Here is a 17,847-nt window from a genome sequence, read left to right on the forward strand (position 1 = left end):
TCTTCAAGGAACTGATTCTCTAAGTCAAAAGTATGTTTTGTGTATACAACCCAATCCCTGATTGATGAATCAAAGGTGATCAATCACAGGAAGGTCAATATACAAAATGGAATAGAACCTAAGTAACAGCACTACAAACTGCCCCTTCTCCCTCCTCTGTAACCTTGATACCACCCTTCTAGATGTGCTTCCATTCTTAAGACTTTATAGTTTCATTTATCACTTTTGGCCTTTATTTGTATGAGAGATGGATCAGGACATTTTACATAGAAGGGCCCCTAAATGCCATCACAATATCAAGTTTATTCACCTACAACAGGCAGGGTTCTGTTATACAGTACTGGGGTTGATGTGATAAAGTACTATTTTGTGATTACAATTAAATTTCTAGGCCGGGCGGTGGTGGCGCACGCCTTTAATCCCAGCACTCGGGAGGCAGAGGCAGGCGGATCTCTGAGTTCGAGGCCAGCCTGGTCTACAAGAGCTAGCTCCAGGACAGGCTCTAGAAACTACAGGGAAACCCTGTCTCGAAAAACAAAAAAAAAATTTCTAACCTGCCAAATCTAAAAGTTTAGAATACTTAAAATATGGTTCTAGTTAGCTTAGAAGGGAGGCATATGTTAAGTACAATGGGGCTTTATGAGATTTGAAAAGGTTTATAAAAAGAAAAAAAATCACTTCTTTAGACAAATCCAAGATCCATGAGAAGTAAAAGGTGTGGTTTACTAAATTACATAAGTAAATTAGCTTCCTAAGAATTTAAAATCTTAAAAAGCTGGGTATTTGTCCTTTAAAAACAATTCATTAAATCCCTAGAGTAAAATATAATTCTATAATTTCAAAATATGAACAGAGTGTAAACAGCTCTGGGGTCTTACATTTCCCCTTAACATTCTATTTCATAAAGATTTTCAAATATAGAGTTTTCACTGTTAGAAGGTTTTTAAGTGATGTAAAGAAAGGGGAGCAGCCGGGCGGTGGTGGCGCACGCCTTTAATCCCAGCACTCGGGAGGCAGAGGCAGGTGAATTTCTGTGAGTTTGAGACCAGTCTGGTCTACAAGAGCTAGTTCCAGGATAGGCTCCAAAGCTACAGTGAAACCCTGTCTTGGAAAACAAAACAAAACAGGCACAAAAGCTACAGAGAAACCTTGCCTGGGAAAAAAAAAAAAGAGAGAGAAGAAAAAAAAACAAACAATGCACTTTATCAAACTGTCTATTATTATCCACCAGGGGGCATCAGGGTAACACAGAACCAGACCAGTAAGCAAGCAAGATGGTGTAGTCATACTCCAACACCAACCTTCATTTTCTGTCTGGGAAGACAGAATTCCTCTGACACGGAGATCCAGGGAATCCAGAGAAACTTCCATATACCCAGCGCTGTCTCCCAGAGCTGCCTGCTCCGTGCTTCCTGGGGATGACTTACAAGTCTCGGAACCTATACACAGAATGTACACATCATGAAAACTGCCCAACAGAGATATATATCCAGAATATTCCAGGAAGACCGAAGAGATGGCTCCATAGGTAGCAGTGCTTGTATCGAAGTCCAACAATCTGAGTTCAATCCATAGAACCCACACGGTGAAGAGAAACAGCTCCCATAAGCTGTCCTCTGGCATACATAACATGCACACACAATAAAAATGCTTCTGTTTTAAAAACCCAAAATTAAAACACAACAAACACTCAAACAAGAGGCCAGTTCCCAAGAAAGGCACTAATTCTGATGAACACCTGGGCCACTTCAGTTTCAACTATCATTTTATTTCTTGTACATTATTTTATTAAGTCCCATGAATACCCAGTTTCACAAGAAACGGGCCGATCAAGAAAAAACAAGAAAGCCAGGAATTATGGTTCATGTTTCTAATCCTAGCACTTCGGAGAACATGGCCACCGTTGGGTACACAATGAATTTCAGGCTATCCTGGACTGAGATTCCCATCCATCCACTCAGCAAAAAAAAAAAAAAAAAAAAAAAAAAAAAAAAAAAAAAAAAATCCATGAACATATTACTACATTCTTTTTTTAAGAGATTTTATGTTTATCAGTGTTTTGCCTTCATGTATGTATATGTCCCACAAGAATATCTGGTACCCTCTGAGGTCAAAAGAATATTGAATCCCCTAGAACTGGAGTTACGGACAGTTATGAGCCCATATGTAGATACTGGGACTTAAACTCTGGGCCTTTGGAAGAGCATCCAATTGTTTTTAATTTCATAATGATCTTTCCAACTCCAATTAGTGCAATCTTATATCCAGATCTGCTAAGTAAAAACTGATAATAATCAAAAAATAATAAAAAATGATAAAGGAACTAGATCTGGCAGTTCATGTCATTAATCCCAGCATTTGGAAGGCAGTGGCAGTTGGACCTCTGAGGGATACACAGTAAGACCTGTCTCAAAAGAAATAAAAGTGATGAATTTCTTTAAATTGTTTTAAAGTTTAAAATAAAATGGAAAAATCTGAGTTTGAAAGACCCACTAACATGATGAAACAATTTAATGATGTAGAAACCTACGCCTGTGATGACACCAGCCTTCCTGCTGTTTGAGCACACAGCTGAAGATGCCCAGCATCCAACCCATCAAACATGGTAGTCTATGAAGTACACCACTCACATCAGGGAGATAAAACCTAAACATGTATAAAGATGGAAGGATCCAAAGACGACTAATTCCAAAACTAGTTTTATAGATCATCTAGTAGGGACAAAAATTTATGTAGGCCCTAATCTTTGAGGACAAGGGAGGGTAGCAGCATAGGCCAGCCTGTCCTGTCCATAACTCCCAAGATAGCCTGAGAGTCCTGCAAAAATATTGAGTATTTCCAACTACAAATACATTTCAAGAAAAGTCCTAAAAAGTGTATACATTACATGATACTTAACAGTGGCAAAGGGCGGGTGACTATGTTTCAAAATGAATCTTCTAAATATTAGTATGCACTATTATGTAAATGACGAGAAATAAATGAATCATTAATACAAAGGTATGATACAAACATATTTTAATTAAAACTGTATTCTGTGCCTAGATCTTAGACAAGAAATTTCAAACATAGATTTTGCAAAATTTTAAACATTTTATATAAAACAATAAAATTCACATTATTCAGTAAATATTTCAGTATGTATTTTACACTTTGAAGTCAAATTGGCAAAAACGGACTCTCTACCCTCAAATTATCTTTTAGTCTTGGATCCACAAACACTTGTGAAAGTCAACAGTGAAAACCGCATGGATTTTCTGTTCTCAAAGGGCAACCTGCGGTGAAATAAATAGCCGTGTCATGTGGCTGTCTCATAGGCACTAGCCAACAAACCTCCTTTTCTGTCAGGAGAAGCTGACTGACAATTGAACAAAACTGTCTGTGTAGCATGAAGATAATAAGCAAATAAGTAAATGAAGCGCATTAGAAAACTCTAAAAAGGCACCCACATCACTGTTAATAAAACCTCAAGGCAATAAGTAACACTAAAAGATGGCTCAGTTGTTAAGAATACTTGCAATCTCTGAAGAAGGCCTGAGTTCTGTTCCCAGAACCCAAATAGTGGCCCAAAGCATCTGTGACTCCAGTTCCTGGGAATCTGACACCTTCTTCTGACTTCTTGGGTCATCAAGCATTTACATAAGAGCATACACATATAGAGACACTCATACGCATGAATAGTAAGTGCATCTTTAAAAAAAGAAAAAGTAGCCGTAGTTTATCTGATCCATTGTAACAGATCAACTGCATAGGTACAAAAGGGAGCTGGTACATTAAGGATCTATGTCAAAATATAGATTTATATTAGAAAATTTTATATTATATATTTATAAATATTTATATTTAATATTAATATTATGTATTTATAAAAATTTATATTATAGAAAATTTTCAGAAGAAAATGTAGAATAAACTCTGGTAGCCTGGTTTATTCAGAGATTTCTGTTTGTTTGGTTAGTTGGTTTTTGGTTTGTTTGTTTTTCAAGACAGGGTTTCTCTGTAGCTTTGAAGCCTGTCCTGAAACTAGCTCTGTAGACCAGGCGGGTCTTGAACTCACATGAGATTAAAGGCGTCGCCACCACCACCTGACTTGTTTGTTTTTGTTTTTCAGGACAGGATTACTCAGTGTAGCCTTGGCTGTCCTAGAACTCACAGAGTCTGCCTTTGCCTGCCAAGTGCAAGGATTAAAGGTGTGCGTCACAGCATCTGGCTTACTCACAAATTTCTTAGAACAAAAAAACCATTAAAAAAATTCATAAATTTGACTTCCATGAAAACTTTCACTAGCTCTTACCTAAATATACTGTTAGGAAAATGGAAAAGCAAGCCACAGGTTAGAAACAAAACATGCAAAATTTCAATTGATTGAAATTCTCAGTGAGAAGATAAATGACCTAAATATAAAAGTGAATGAAAAACACAAATACACACTTGACAAAAGAAAATACACACAAGCTAAGAAAGCTCAATCTCATTATTGACCTGGTAAAAACAAACCTAAGCTATTAAGGAACACTACAGCACACCCTCTGGAGCCACGAACAAGCAAAGGTAAGGACAGAGAGGACTTAAGTACTGTGGTGGTGATGTACAAGAGGACCCAAGCTAAACAACGGTTTGGTGGTTTTCCAAAGACTTGAGCACACCGTATGCAACTGAGTTAGGCCAGCCAGAAAGATGTGAAACACCTGTGCTTCATTCAGACATTTCTATCAGCTTCCTTTCTGAGAGCCTAACCCAGCAGAGACCAGCATTCACCCACAAGAAAATGACTAATAAGTGACAGCATCCCACACGATTGGTACACTTCTCAAAAGGCAAAAAACAAATAGCTGTGGACAGGTCCAAGAGGAGGGTGCGCAAAACAATTATCTCAAAAGAGACAGAACGGGGGGGAAAAAGACTCTACATTGAGCAACTCCATTCACAGAATTCTACAAAGTACTAGAATATCAACAAAACAGAAAATCAAGGATTTCCTGGGAATGCGGAGGTCATCACAGGCTAAGGGAAGGCTACCTAGCAGCAGGGTTAGGGACAAATAGAGGGTGAAAGCAACAGTGAACTGATCCTGGTGAGAGTTCTATAATTTGTATACATTCCACTCTAAGACAGGCACAACTCAACAAAGCTATAAAATGAACTTGAGCACACGAACCCTTTGTCCCTCTGATATGAAGGACTTGTTCTTGATCTCACCTTAACAAACTACTATTAAGGACTATGGATGAGTAACAAACCACTCAGGCCACAGAGGCAGCCAGGAATCATCAGACTTCCTTCTTCCATATGGTACAGGAAAGTCCAGGCACTAGTCCCGTGCAGGTGACAAACTATCTATGTCGGCTTAGTGCTCAGTAATGAAGCCAGATCAACTAGGTTTATTAGAAAGAGACTACCTGAGGATCACTTAAGTTTCTCTAAAGAATTCACTTCAAACATTTTTACAAGAGATCCTCTTTCCGAGTGAAATCCTTCATAAGACCGGCCCAGGCGACTTTCCTGCTGACACACCACACATAGCTTGCAAAGGCCCCAGCTCCACTGTGCTCACCAAGCATGCTGCTTGGCTTCTTTCTACTTCTCCGCCTCCTTTTCCGAGCAGGCTTGATCCAGGGGCTGTCAGTCTTCCCTCTCCTCTTGAGAAATTTCTTCTTGATACTGGATTCAGAACTCTGGAGGACCAAAGGGCATGCACATCAAAGGCAAAGCAGGGGGAGCTCCTGAGAGCAAAAAGGACTATGAGTTGTTTGCCTCAGAAATCAAATAGTTGCTATATCTTGATTCTTCCTCTAAAAGATTCATTTCACTTTTGGACACATTTTTGGGTTATATCCTAAAGATACATATGCTGTTCCAAAGCATCTCACTAAGCCCAGTCCTTTTAGAGATAACAAGATAAAACTAAAATACAATTTGTAAAAGTTTTACATGAGTTTGGCACACTGTAAAAGAATAAACTGGAAATTTCTACTCAGGACTAAGCAAATAAGTTCAATAAGTAATCTACTTTTCATTATACATATCCACTAATCTTGATCAAGAAGGAACAAACAAAGCTCAATGTGCCCTAGAATCAACACAGGCACATGCTACATGGATAACAAGAAAGAAGTATAATCAATTTATAACAATACAAAGGTTGCACATCTGTTCCCATGTTGCAAGTGTAGAAAGGAAGGACATCTAACAACCACAAATCACAACAGATCTACAGCACAAATTCTAGTGCTAAGAGATGCTAGAAAAAGGTCACATGAAGACAGGACATGGGTTTCTCAGACCTACTTTCCAAAGACACATATAGACACACTGAGGATACTATACTGATACCCAGGAAGAGTCACATGGCACAGCATGCCAAGTAATCCCAATTATATGGAAGTATGTCCACCTGCCCAAGTCATGGGTTGGATGTGTAGGTCTACGTCAGTCACCCCATCAAATTTGTTGAGGAACATCTCCAACACACACACTTATATTGTAAAGGTCCCTACAAACAACCCCTCATTCCACCCTATCTTTCATACAGAAAAACTTTTGGAAAAACTTCAACAAGCACTGCAAAGTTTTCTACTGTCTCGATCATGCTATAGGACCCCAGGAAATAATGTTCCATCACCAAACCCAAGGATCCAGTATGTGTCTTCCTTGCCTTCACCACAGCAGTCTGACACAGGAAACACTTTCTCCCTCTTCAATTTTTGGTTCAATATTTTATCTTACACACATAGCCTTTCCCTCAAGCTCACACGCTTATCTCCTCTGCTGAGTATTCACAAGTGGGTGGGCTACTTCACAGGTGTATGGGCTATTCCATTCCAGGGATTCACCTATTTCAAACCTACCCAGCTCCTACAAATCCGCAGATTATACATGCCAGGTAAGAGTCTACCTCAACATAGCTCAAGTCCAACAGCTTCTCAGCAGTCAACACAGCACAACTCACCACTGGTATGAATAACAAGAAATATAGAACCACTCCCTTCCCTCAGAACCAAACACAGCCCTAGGAATGTCTGACCTGCTATTGGATCTCAACAACCAGATCATCACACTTGCTCTATCTGTGCCTGAGCTACAACACTAAGTGACCTCTTCCATTCAGACAAGACCCCTGGACACCCTGTGACTTTCAGCATACACAGGAGGTGGTAACAGTGACCTCATCTGAAGATCTGAATCATATGAACATAAAATAAATGTCAGATTACCAGGTCAGACTCATCTCCACCATCTTCATCCTCCCCTGTGTCAGGTGACTCCTGCTCCTCCTCCGAATCTCCATCCATCTGATCATGGCATAGGACAGGGAGAAAAACAAATAAAAAACAAAAACCAATTAGATCTTTTAGTAGAATACAAATGAATGCAAAACAAATATTAAAAAAATGGCAGATATACGTGGAAGGATACTCATTGTCTGTCCCATCATAAAGACAACTTACCTGGCTGGCTCTGGCCAGGAACTTTCCAGAGAACAAGATACCATGAGTTTCTGTTACCATTCTCTGATAAGATACTACATAGCAAATGGACCCACTATGATGACTCAAAATTCATCAACTGCATGCAAGACATGGCACATATATGTAAAAAGTGGCAAAATGCACACGCACGCACATGGGCACACACATACAGAGACAGAGAGAGGGAAAGAGTATATTCTACAGAACTATATAAAATAATACACAATCAAACCTATCTCTAATCACCCAAGAGTAGTCTAGTTCCTAAATCCGTAAGTGCTATGTTACCTGGCCACTTCCAGCCATACTGAGCCCATGCCTAAATCTGTTTCCATGCTGGACAAACCAGTGACTCTTTTCTAATTACAGACAAGTTTTATAATCCTTTCTATATCAGAACACCAAAGACAACTTGGTTTTCATACCGTATTCATCCTTCCTATCTATACTGTCAGTACATGAATACAGTGTCCACTTGCCCCAGACTCACTCACTGCAAGACAGGGCTGTGGTCTCTGGTATGCTGTAGTCTGACTCTCTGTAGGATGCACTCCAGAATAGTCCACTTCTTTCTGATGTTCCCAGCTCAACAAAACCTACAGGGTTCGCAATCAAGCTGTATTGCAAACAAGCCAAGGTCCTTCAACAAAAGGTAGACGAGGAGAGATGTGGAGCTCCTGAGTCAAATGGTACACCTCTCCCTTAATATAGCTCATTAACACCATATACACGTCTCTTGTTTACCTATTCTTTTTCTTTTTAAGATTTTATATATATATATATATATATATATATATACACACACACACACACACACACACACACACACACACACGTGTGTGTGTGTATGTGTGTGTATATGCCTGCAGGCCAGGAAGAGGGTGCCAGATCTCATTACTTATGGCTATGAGCCACCATGTGGATCCTGGGAATTGAACTCAGGACCTCTGGAAGGGCAGGCAGTGCTCTTAATCTCTGAGCCATCTATCTAGCCCTTTTTTCACCTATTTTTAACACTGCTGATGTCTCCTACATTCTCTCATACAATTCCAAGAACTGCTCTCAATCTCCATAGCACTTTAGAATTTACAGCTGTGCAGAAAGTTTTGATTAGATTTTGATGGGACTATTCTGAGCTTAGAGATAAACCTAGAGACAATGTATTTGTATTTGATAAACACATTAAGCAAATTTACACCACATTATTGTTGAATGTGTTACCCTAGATAATCTGGATATGCCAAGAATTACAGCCAAGCTTCTAGGTGTTTTGTGGTTTATCTTTCAGATTACTGATCACTGAGAGATTCACAAATATCCTTCAGACAATCCAAGTATGGAGAGACAGAAATGGACACTGGTGTCTGGACCCCTGCATTTTTTTTTTTCCTTTCAGCTTTTCAAGACAGGGTCTCTCCTTGTAACCCTGGCTGTTCTGGAACTCATTCTGCAGACCAAATTGGTCTCAAACTCAGAAATCTACCTGCTTCTGTCTCCCAGTGCTGGAATTAAAGGTATAGGTGACCACACACAGCTTACTTCCTAGTTGATGTTTAAGAAACATGACTGGGGGCACTGGAGAGATGGCTCAGAGGTTAAGAGCATTGCCTGCTATTCCAAAGGTCCTGAGTTCAATTCCCAGCAACCACATGGTGGCTCACAACCATCTATAATGGGGTCTGGTGCCCTCTTCTGGCCTGCAGGCATACACACAGACATAATATTATATACATAATAAATTTAAAAAAAAAATATGACTAGGCATTTATGGATTTGCTGATGTTTATTACAACATCACACAAAAACAAGAGATGTCTATGTCTTGATCACATGGAAGTATAGTTCAAAGGCTGTAATAGTTTTTCTGGTGTTTTTCAATATTTTAAGGTGGACGTTCATATTCTCAGTAAACTCTTCTCCCATGTCCTTTTAAATATTAAAGTTTTAATTACTTCTCATCTGTTCTTATCAGTTTAAATATTAAAGTTTCTTTCTGGCTTTTTTTTTACAGCATCACTCAAAACAGTCAATGCTATTCTCCTTATGTTAATGCTAAAAGCAGCAATCTCACCCTCGTTTTATGACCGATAATAGAAATGCTTTTAATTTTCACCAAAAAATGTAGCTTTCATTGTAGACGCAGGGACTTTGCTGGTTTTATTTAAGTTTTATTTAAATTCACTAGGCAGTTGTTTTACTCTTTTGTCTGTTTAATTTTAAACAAAACTGAGCAATGCAACTACCAAACAGAAAAGAGATTGCACAGAAAGGATCACTTTAGAAGTGCCACTTGACAATCTCATGTGTGGCACATGTAAGGAAGAAAGAACAAACTGAAATCCCAGGAAAAGGGAGAATAAAGAGTACTAGCTGGCAAAGAATAAGCCAGAAGAGACCAGAATGTGATGCAACTAAAACCTGTGTTCAGTAGCAGAGGAAGCTGTCCTCATTATAAGAACAACAGAAAACAACTCTGATAGGCAGGTCCAGCTTTCCGGCTAAGAAGGTAAGGCACTCCAAACAACCATTGTGCCTAACTATCACAGTACCTTAATTAGCTTGTAATCCACACTGCTAGATGAGAATACCAATCTTTCCATGACTCATTAAGGCTACAGTAGAACATGATATTGTGCTGACTAGGCAAACAAGGATCATTTCTGCATCAAAGAACTTCTACAAAATGAATTTCTAAAAAGAAAGGCAACCTAATATCTAATAAATAAATGGTTGATATATCATCAGTTCTTCACAAAAGAAAGCAACTGTGTTGGTTTGAATAAGAATGGCCCCAATAGGCTCATATATTTGAATGCTTACTAACCAGAGAATGGCACTATTTGAAAGGATTATAAGAATCCTTATAATCCACACAACAAGGTGTGGCCTTGTTGGAGGAAGTGTGTCACTAGAACTGGGCTTTTAGATTTCAAAAGCACACACTAACTCCTGACTCCCTTCTTCCTGCTGCCTGTGAATCCAGATATAGAACTCTCAGTTACTTCACCAGAACCATGTCTACTAATATGCTGCCATGTTCCTCACTATGATAATGAACTAAGGATTCGGGAAGCGGAGGGGAGGGGAGGGGAGGGGAGGGGAGGGGAGGGGAGGGGAGGGGAGGGGAGGGGAGGTTAACAAAGTTTCAAACACAGTGGGTGAAGTAAGTTGTAAGACAATAAAAAACCAAACAAATAAAAAGGACACACACTTGCTGGGCGGTGGTGGCACACGCCTTTAATCCCAGCACTCGGGAGGCAGAGGCAGGTGGATCTCTGTCAGTTCGAGACCAGCCTGGTCTACAAGACCTAGTTCCAGGACAGGCTCTAAAGCTGCAGAGAAACCCTGTCTCGGAAAAAAAAAAAAAAAAAAAAAAAAAAAAAAAAAAAAAAAGACACGCACTGTGTGCTTCTTCTATAAGAACAAAATTAAGCATAATTTTAGTGCTGGTACCCAAGTAGGTGGTATTCTTTGTCTACTGAGTTACATGATGGGATCTTGAAATGCAACACTGGTTAGTTTTAAACTCTTCATCTCAATAAACTCTCAGTCCCCAAGTATCCAGGCCTATAAATTCATGACATCACCGCTGACTTAATATTAAAATCACTGGCTGCAAGCCAGGCATTGGTGATACACACCTTTAATCCCAACACTTGGGAGGCAGAGGCAGGCAGGAAGATTTCCCAGGACAGCCGGGACAACACAGAGAAACTCCATCTCGAAAAACAAAGTAAAAGAAGTTATTTATGCAAATGTACACTTTCTGGCTTTTCTTTGTTAATTTAGTAAATCCCATTAAGATATTCCTAAGAATGAATCAATATTTCTAATAATTGTATTTTGTCGCATTGCTGTATTTTACTATTAGGAATTTTATGAAAGTGTTGCCCAAGAATGAACCACAGTACTTTTCCTATATTTATTCCTCAAAATACTTTACATAACAAAACTATTGCTGATTCAATGAGATTTATTCTAGTCATCCGATTCTTTTTCCACCGATCACATTTTCTTTTTGGTTTGCCTTTTGTTTCTTGGTTCTTTTGCTAGCTGACAGTCATTTAATCCTTTTTTTCTTTTGTATTCTATGTACTTCTAGCAGGCCTAAAATTCACTATATAAACCCAGCTGGCCTTGAACTGAGAGATCCACTTGCCTCTGCCTTCTGAATGATGGGATTAAAGGCATGAGCTTCCATGTACAGTTAATTTTTTTATAAATGTTAAATAAAAAGAAAAAAATCACTAATGTATAATAATCCCAAAGTACTACGTAATGTCACCAGATAGAAAAATGGAGTCCTACCTTGGCAGCACGGTCAGTCTCAGGCATACTCTCTTTAGAAGTCCTACTGTCCTCAGTGGGAAATGCAGCAGCCTGCTCAGCTCCATGTTCTTCATCATCCTCCAGCTCATCTGAGTCTTCATCTTCTGAGTCCATCTCCAAGCTTTCCCCATTAACATGCAGGGCACTGTCACCCAAGGCTTTGTCGCCCTGGAACACAGCAATTCACAGCTCTCGAAGTACTGTGGCCCAGCACATAGACTTGACTAACTCACTATGAACTCCTAAGATGAAAAATGTAAAGGTCTGGCAGCACTAGGGGCACAACAGAGCCTAGTAGGAGAATAACCCAGAAAGAAGGATTCCTGGAATTAAGGGTCTTGAAAGAGTCATCTACGCTATGGAGGAGCTCAAGAACTCTAGTCCTTCCATGGCGAATAAGGTCGCCAAATTAGTAATAACCTCAACAAAATGTCTTTTGGCCAAAGAGACTTTGGAACCAGGAACACAATTCCAAAAACATGTAGCAAACAACTCCCACACCACTCTTACCTTAGCGCCCACAGTGGAATGAGTTATGCTCTTAAACATCTCAATCATCGTCCTCTGCTTTAATACTTTGGTCTTTTTCTTAGGAACTAAGCTATAGGTTCCCATTCTTCGTTTTTTCTTCCGAGATACTGCAGCTGCTAAAACAAAAGGCAAGCAAGCTAAAAAAAAAAAAGTCAAAAGGGGACAAGAAAGGAAAAGAAATACCATTCAAATGTTTTTAGAGGTAGAAGACAGGCTACAAAATTTATCAGCAAACCCTATTACTTTAGACATACTTCCTTAGGCATCAACACGAGAGTATAACAGAAATTGCTTACTTGGAACAAATTGAGAAAACTGGAACACTTCCAAGACCATATTTCACTAAAAATAATTAATTGCCCCACCTTGCAGGCAGGAAAACCCCAAATCATCAGAAACAAGGCCTTCAGACTACCTACTAATAGTCTCCATGCCCTTGAATAAAGGAAGCTCTGCCCTGAGAAGTCCTCTCCTTTCATCGTATGCCTAAAAGGAGCGTGTGTGCAGCGGAATGATTAGAAGAATTAGAAGGAAACCACCCACCATAAAGTGGGCCCAACCAGTCTCCTGGATATAGAAACCTCACTCATAGCTGGCCTCTGTGTATATCCATTTTCTGGGACCTTTCCCCAACCATTCAAGAATTAAACAGAAAGATCCCTGCAATACTGTCTAGCGCACTTTTACAGTCAGTTCTGGGAGCTTGGAATAATGATTTTTAAACAAAAGGGGGCAACAAGAAAATAGAAATGGGTTCTCACGAACTTCAGACCCTTCTGAGCAAAGAAAAAGAGATTCTCTGAGGGTTTTGTTTTGTTTTGTTTTTACTTTTTAACTTCAAATTCAAAGATCACCACTGTAGCATAGAATAAGCTATTGGAGGCCTGGGTAAAATCTCATCATGTTTTAATTCTACAACAAAGAGAAAGAAAGGAGACATGCACAAGCATGAAGAATCTAAAATGGTGAGTCATATAACAATGTGGGCAGCACCATCTCCTTATCAATAAAGGCCAAATAAGCACCTTCTCAGTAGTATCTTTTCAGTACTCTTTCCTTAACACATCACAGTAATGATAGCTAATGTAACAGACCAGGGCCCTGCACTTGTGAACTAGATATATATGACCTATTAAGCACCTGGATATTTATGAACCAAGAGATGAGAGTGGGAAAGAGTGGGGAGCTGCTGCCATGTTCCAGGAAAGGCCTTCAGGTGGAGGTCTAGGCCCAGGAAAGGGAAATCCTATGAACACTGACAGTTTAGAAAGGACTTCAGGGATAGTGTATGGTACATGAAGCATTGAAGCAAGAACTCCAGCACGGTGGTTTGAATGAGATATCCCCCATAAGTATCAGGCATTTGAATACTTGGTTCCCAACAGTGGCAATTTGAGGATTAGGAGTTGTGATCTTGTTGGAAGAGGTTTCAAAAACCTCCCAATCCTCTCCAGTGCATCACCCTCAGGAAATGCTTTCTGCTTGTTTGTGGATCGGGATTAAGTTCTCAGCTACTCCAGCATCATTCATGCCTACTGTCATGTTCTTTGCCATAATAGGAACCATAAACCCAAAACAAACTCTGGCTTCTATAAGTTGGCTTGGTCTTGGTATTGTGTCATAGCAATGAGAAAGTAACTAAGTCACCTAATAAAGAACACATGCTACTCACCAGCACCTTCAGAACAATTTAAGATATACCCGCACATATCAGCAAAAAAAGAACAAGCAGGGAAGGATAAGAGAAAGGTTAGGGTATAAGGATGCAGTCCGTGTGGTGGTAGTTGTGGGGTCAGGGCAGGAAGAGCAAGAAGGCTCAACAGGAAAGGTGCTTGCTCTGGACACCTGACAACCTGAGGTTAATACCCAGAACTGGTAAAGACAGAAGGTGAAAACCAACTCCAAAGCTTTCCTTTGGCCTCCATATGCATACTGGGGCATACCATGCATGCTCCACATATCATATACATAATAACAAAGGGGGGTTAAAATTATTTTTAAGGATTATTTATGCATTTGAAAACTACATCTGAAGAAGGCATCAGATCCCAATAGAGATGGTTGTGAGTCACCCTGTGGTTGCTAAAAATTGAACTCAGGACCTCTGGAAGAATAGCCAGTGCTCTTAACCACTAAGCCATCTCTCCAGCAACCCCCTCCCTCCCCGTCCCCAACAGGGTTTCTCTTTGTAACAGCTATAGCTGTCCTGTAACTAGTTCTGTAGACCAGGCTGGCCTCAAACTCATAGAGATCCATCTGCCTCTGCTTCCCATGTGTTGTGATCAAGGGCATGTGCCACCAACCCCCAGATCTCCCTCCCTTTATTAAGGAGGAAAAGAGAAAGAGGAGGCATGTAGGCAGGCAGGCAAGTTAGTTACAGCTTCCAGAAAGCAGACAGGGCTAACAGGAAATGTGGGGAGGGAAGCAGTTGGGTGCACAAGAAAACACTCTCCCTAAGACCACCACAGCTACTGTTATAGTCCTCAAGTGCTTTGCTCCCTCAAATTAGATTAATGCCAGGGCTGGCCTTTTCCCTGCAAAGAGAACCCATCAGGTACTGGGTCAACTCCATTTTCCTCGTCTGACAAGTCCATGGATATTCCAGGCCTCTATGGTCAGAACAAAACAACACAGAGCCCACATACCAAGATGCACAGGCAAATGCAGAACTTCCCATCTATGAGGATCTAAAGGTGATAGGCCACATGGAACAAGGGAGTGTCTCCCTGAAGGTTCCACTGCAGCATAGAAACAACCCATAATGTCCAATTAAGGGCAAAAACTAATTCTTTGGAAAACGTACTTTTCAAACATTGGCTTAAGAAATATATAGTATAAAATGTGTAGTTACTACTGCTGTAAAGAGATATCATGACCAAGGCACCTTATAAAAGAAAGCATTTAATTGGGGGCTTGCTAACAATTTCTGAGGGTTAGTCCATGACCATTATGGCTGGAAGTGTGGTGGCAAGCAGGCATGGTGCTGGAGAAGGAGCTAAGAGCTTACATCCTGGTCGACAGAAAGAGACACACACAGAGACATAGACTGAATGACTGACTGGGTCTGGTGTGAGCTTCTGAAATCTCAAAGCCCATTTTGTGACACCCTTCTTCCAAAAAGGTCACACCTTCTAATCCTTACTACACAGCCCACAAACTGGAGAGTGAGGATTCAAATATATGAGCCTACAGGAGTCATTCTCATTCAACACAACACAAAACTTACAATCTTAGTCAATTAACTGTAGAGTTCACTGACACTAAACATGTTCCTAAAGTTTGTAGAACCAGCCCCACATCCATCTCCATAGCTTTTTGTTTTGTTTTCCAAACAGGATTTCTCTATGTATCTCTGGCTGTCTTAAAACTCACTCTGTACATCAGGCTGGCCTCAAACTCACAGAGATCTGCCAGCCACTAACTGAATGCTAGAATTAAAGGTGTGGACCGCCACCGCCCAGCTTCATCTCCATATCTTTTTACATCTTGTAAAACTCAACTCTGTTCCCATTAAATACCAACTCCAACCATACTCCAATTCCTTAGCTAACAGCATCTATTATTGTACCCTGTCTTTATCACTTTGACTTCTGTGGTGACCCTATATGAATGGAGTCATAAATCTGTCCTATACAAAGATACCAGTAACCTCTCATAACAAACACTTCTTCAACATTAATCATCTTTGTGTGAGGTAATATCCTCATTTGGTTGATCTGAATTTCTATTATAATTATTCATGCTAAGCATTTGTTCATCTGGTTGTTTGTAAATAATCATTAAAGGAATGTCTATTCAAGGCAGTGGTGACTCGGTGGTAGCTCATGCCTTTAATCCCAGCACTCGGGAGGCAGAGGCAGGACCGGGTATCTCTGTGAGGCCAGCCTGGTCTACAAGAGCTAGTTCCAGGACTCCAAAGCTACAGAGAAACGCTGTCTTTAAAAAAAAAAAAAAAAAGAAAGAAAAGATTAACAAAGCTATTCAAATCCCTGGCTCACAGGAACAAAAGGAGTATGCAGCAATTAAGGAAACTTACTGCTCTTCCAGAAGTCATGAGTTCGATTCCAAGTACCTACATCTTAATTCTAATGCAAGGTCCTCATCAAGCATCTGTGGGCACCCACCTACACATGGCATTGACATATATACAGACAACAACAAATAAAAAGTAAAAAGAATTTTTCCTATTAAAAAAAAAAAGACAGCTAGAGAGACACCTCAGAGGCTAAGAGTAATGGCTGTTCTTCCACGGGGCTAAAGATATGGCCCTGAAGTTACAAGAATCTGCTGTTCTTGCAGAGGACATAGGTTCGATCCAAGAACCAACATAGTGGCTCAGTTCCAGGGGAACAAATGCCCTCTTCCAGTCTCCATGGGCACTGCACTGACATGGTATAGGACATACATGCAGGTGCCTGTTTCACTGCTGTTTAATTCTAATATTTCTTCATATAATACAGACACCAATCTTCTATCAGAAGATAAAAGTTTCCGAATAATTCTGTCTGTTTTGTGGACTGGACTTTTATTCTCTTCAGAGTGTCTTTTGACATACAGAGCTTTTTAACTGTCAAAGTTCAATAAGTCCTTAAATTTCTTTTTCTTTTCTGGTTGCTTATGCTTTTGGTGTTTTATTAGTCAGGGTGGTCTAGAAGAATAGGACTGACATAATAAGAGGATGTGTGTGTGTGTGTGTGTGTGTGTGTGTGTGTGTGTGTGTGTGTGTGTGTGTGTTTGGAACTTACTGGACTACCTTACATGATGTGGTTCAGCTAGTAGAACAACGGCAGTGTACAAGCAAAAAGTACAAGAATCCAGTACTTGTTCAGTCCACAGACCAGATGCATTACCTGGTCTTCAGTATATGCGAGAATCCCGAAGAAATATGCTTTAATGCCAATGAAGGAATGGACTTGCCAATGAGAGCAAGAGCAAGCAGGTAAAGAATAAAAGCTTCCTTCTTTAGTGTCCTTTATATAGACAGCCAGCAGCAGATGTGGCCATGATAAAGTTGGATTCTCCTACCTCAAAAATCCAGATTAGATGTGATATGATAACCACTAACATTCTGATTGATGTTACATTACGTGATTAAGAAATCAAGGAAAGAAAACAAATATCTGTACAACACATTTTTAACAAAAAACAAGAAACACAATTATAATCCTCATTCTAAAACTGGTCATGTAGCCATTGCTGGTATTGATGACCACCTTCTCCTACAACCCATTCTGTATTTCCTCCAACCTCAGCAAGCACTTCTTTTTCTAGAGGAGTGACCCACATACCTTCATTCCTGAAGGCTCTGTGCTCTTTGGTATCCTGCTTGGATTCGGTTACTATAGTTTCACATTGATTTTAATCACAGAACATGATAGCACCAAGAGATGCCCTTAAAGGATCTCCTGCACCTAATCTTTCTTAACCTCCACTGTGGTAAAGCAATCCAATTTCCCTTAGTAAATCTGGATCTATCATTCCCCCTAACAGTTATTCCTTTAAACTGTTGGCTTAAAGA

The 17,847-nt window shown here is 40.0% G+C and overlaps 1 protein-coding gene across 6 annotated transcripts in view; it reads right to left on the reverse strand.

Moving 5' to 3' along the window:
* Positions 1 to 17,847, reverse strand: part of Ehmt1 (euchromatic histone lysine methyltransferase 1) — a 127,611-nt gene that overhangs the window by 53,466 nt on the left and 56,298 nt on the right. For 2 of the 6 annotated variants that reach the window (XM_038336749.1, XM_038336750.1), the window contains exons 5-9: positions 12,309 to 12,466; positions 11,778 to 11,966; positions 7,215 to 7,292; positions 5,555 to 5,675; positions 1,302 to 1,439 (exon numbers count right to left, since the gene is read on the reverse strand). In XM_038336749.1, coding sequence (XP_038192677.1) covers positions 1,302 to 1,439; positions 5,555 to 5,675; positions 7,215 to 7,292; positions 11,778 to 11,966; positions 12,309 to 12,466 — 684 coding nt within the window. The remainder of the gene's footprint in view (positions 1 to 1,301; positions 1,440 to 5,554; positions 5,676 to 7,214; positions 7,293 to 11,777; positions 11,967 to 12,308; positions 12,467 to 17,847) is intronic. The other 4 variants (XM_038336752.1, XM_038336751.1, XM_038336754.1 and 1 more) reach the window with 4 other exon arrangements.

This window comes from Arvicola amphibius, chromosome 7 (assembly GCF_903992535.2).
Source record: "Arvicola amphibius chromosome 7, mArvAmp1.2, whole genome shotgun sequence".
In the NCBI taxonomy this organism is placed as follows: Eukaryota; Metazoa; Chordata; class Mammalia; order Rodentia; family Cricetidae; genus Arvicola; species Arvicola amphibius.